General features: G+C 33.5%; 1 protein-coding gene across 4 annotated transcripts in view; it reads right to left on the bottom strand.

Annotated features, from left to right (window-relative positions):
- The window catches only part of tenm2b (teneurin transmembrane protein 2b), a 269320-nt gene that overhangs the window by 182861 nt on the left and 84639 nt on the right, over positions 1–1820 (bottom strand). For 3 of the 4 annotated variants that reach the window (XM_016467623.1, XM_016467628.1, XM_016467624.1), the window contains one exon: positions 496–543. The exons of the other annotated variant lie outside the window; for it this stretch is intronic. In XM_016467623.1, the coding sequence (XP_016323109.1) occupies positions 496–543 (48 nt within the window). The remainder of the gene's footprint in view (positions 1–495; positions 544–1820) is intronic. 4 annotated transcript variants of the gene reach the window in all.

Raw genomic sequence — 1820 nt, 5'->3', positions numbered from 1 at the left:
TTCTCATCTGTTCTTGAATTTCTTTAGATCGCGGCATGATGTGTTGCTCTTTAAGCATGCTTCACTTTGTCAAACAGGTTCTATTTAAGTGGTTTCTTGATTCAACAGGTCTGGCAGTAATCAGGCCTGGGTGTGGCTAGTGAAATTTAACTCAGCTTTCTAAAAGAATGTGGTTAATAACAGTTCTTTCATGATTTAACAGGAGGGGGCAATTAATTTTTCACGTAGGGCCAGGTACTGTAGGTTTGGACAGCTTTTTTCACTTAATAAATGAAATCATCATTTAAAAACTGCATTTTGTATTTACTTGCATTATCTTTGTGTAATATTAAAATTAGTTTGATGATCTGGATCTTTTAAGTGTAACAAATATGCAAAAAATTAAAAAAACAGGAAGGGGGCAAAAACGGCACTGTATATATGAACAAAACATACTGTATATATGAACAAAATACACAGCAAACACAAGAAATCATTGAATATAATGTAACTTACTGAAATAGTAATCACCAAACAGATCTTCATCCTCGTCATCAAAGTATGCTTGTAATGAAAAATTAAATCAAAATAAAAGGAAAGCAACTTATAAAAACAACAAATGTAGTGAACACAAACACACACGAGAATTAACTAAAATATAAAAGACCTTGAAAATCAAAGTAACAAAATACAGAAATCCCAGCTGTTGTTTTTCTTTCCTGAACAATCTGACGCTGTGAGATCAATGCTCATAAATCCCCACATCCCCAAGTCTTGAGTGTTATTTCTGGGGAATGTTAAGGATGTCCATATTGAGGTAACATTTGAAGAGCCAAGCATATTGCTTTGGATTTAATTCAGTTCAGTGTGCTTCTGTGCAAACAAAGCATCTGTTGACTGCGCCAGAAACATAATTTATGCAACAACAACAAAAAGGAAATGTATGTGTAGACTAAAGCATGGTAGCACAGAAATTGTAATTACAGTGTCTAAGCAACCTGACGAATGCAACATGCAAACAGAACAGATCAACAGAGCATTACATCACCAGCCCATATTATTTACTCAGTCTTTTATTGCATGACCTGCTATTCATTTTTCTTTCTGTAACTGGCTTTTGACAAAGCCCATTCAATTTTTAAGTCTTTCCACGTCAACAATCAACAAATGTTGACCTTAATAATCAACAGAAATTAGTTAATGGAATTTCATTATTTCATGATAACTCTCTGAATAGTTTTAGCATGTTAATATGCATGACAGTGTTTTTATGTATTTGGACTTGGCGGATTATATCATGGCTGTTGCTTCAGAGCAAGTATGGATTTGTTTCTGCCAATAGATTCACTGACATGCTGCTGTGAGCATATATATATATATATATATATATATATATATATACATACACACACACACACACACACACACGCATATATACTGTGAATTCAATAGCAGATCTAGACAGGTGACGCTGGGGGAGGTGGAGGGTTTAATCTATCTAAGAAAGTTTCATGACTGAACTAGATATTAAATCAAATAACAAATCATAATGGTTCATAACAAAAAATTAATGTATTGGGTTCCAGCACTGGAATTTGCCTACTTCCCCAACTACACAGCATGCCAAAAGCAGTATGGCAAAAGAGAATGTTCAGACACAGCTTCTGTTTCACAATAGGCATATACAGTATGACTGTCACCTTGGATTTTAGACTGATCATTTTGCAAACCATGATTTATTTTATTAAATATTAATTTATTTAGTGCTGTCAAATGATTAATCGCGATTAATCACATCCAAAATAAAAGTTTTCATTTACATAATATATGTATGTGTACTG

This window comes from Sinocyclocheilus anshuiensis, unplaced genomic scaffold (assembly GCF_001515605.1).
Source record: "Sinocyclocheilus anshuiensis isolate Anshui unplaced genomic scaffold, SAMN03320099.WGS_v1.1 scaffold700, whole genome shotgun sequence".
Taxonomy (NCBI): Eukaryota; Metazoa; Chordata; class Actinopteri; order Cypriniformes; family Cyprinidae; genus Sinocyclocheilus; species Sinocyclocheilus anshuiensis.
Note: the sequence above shows the minus strand (reverse complement) of the source record. Positions and strands in the feature narration are given on the sequence as shown.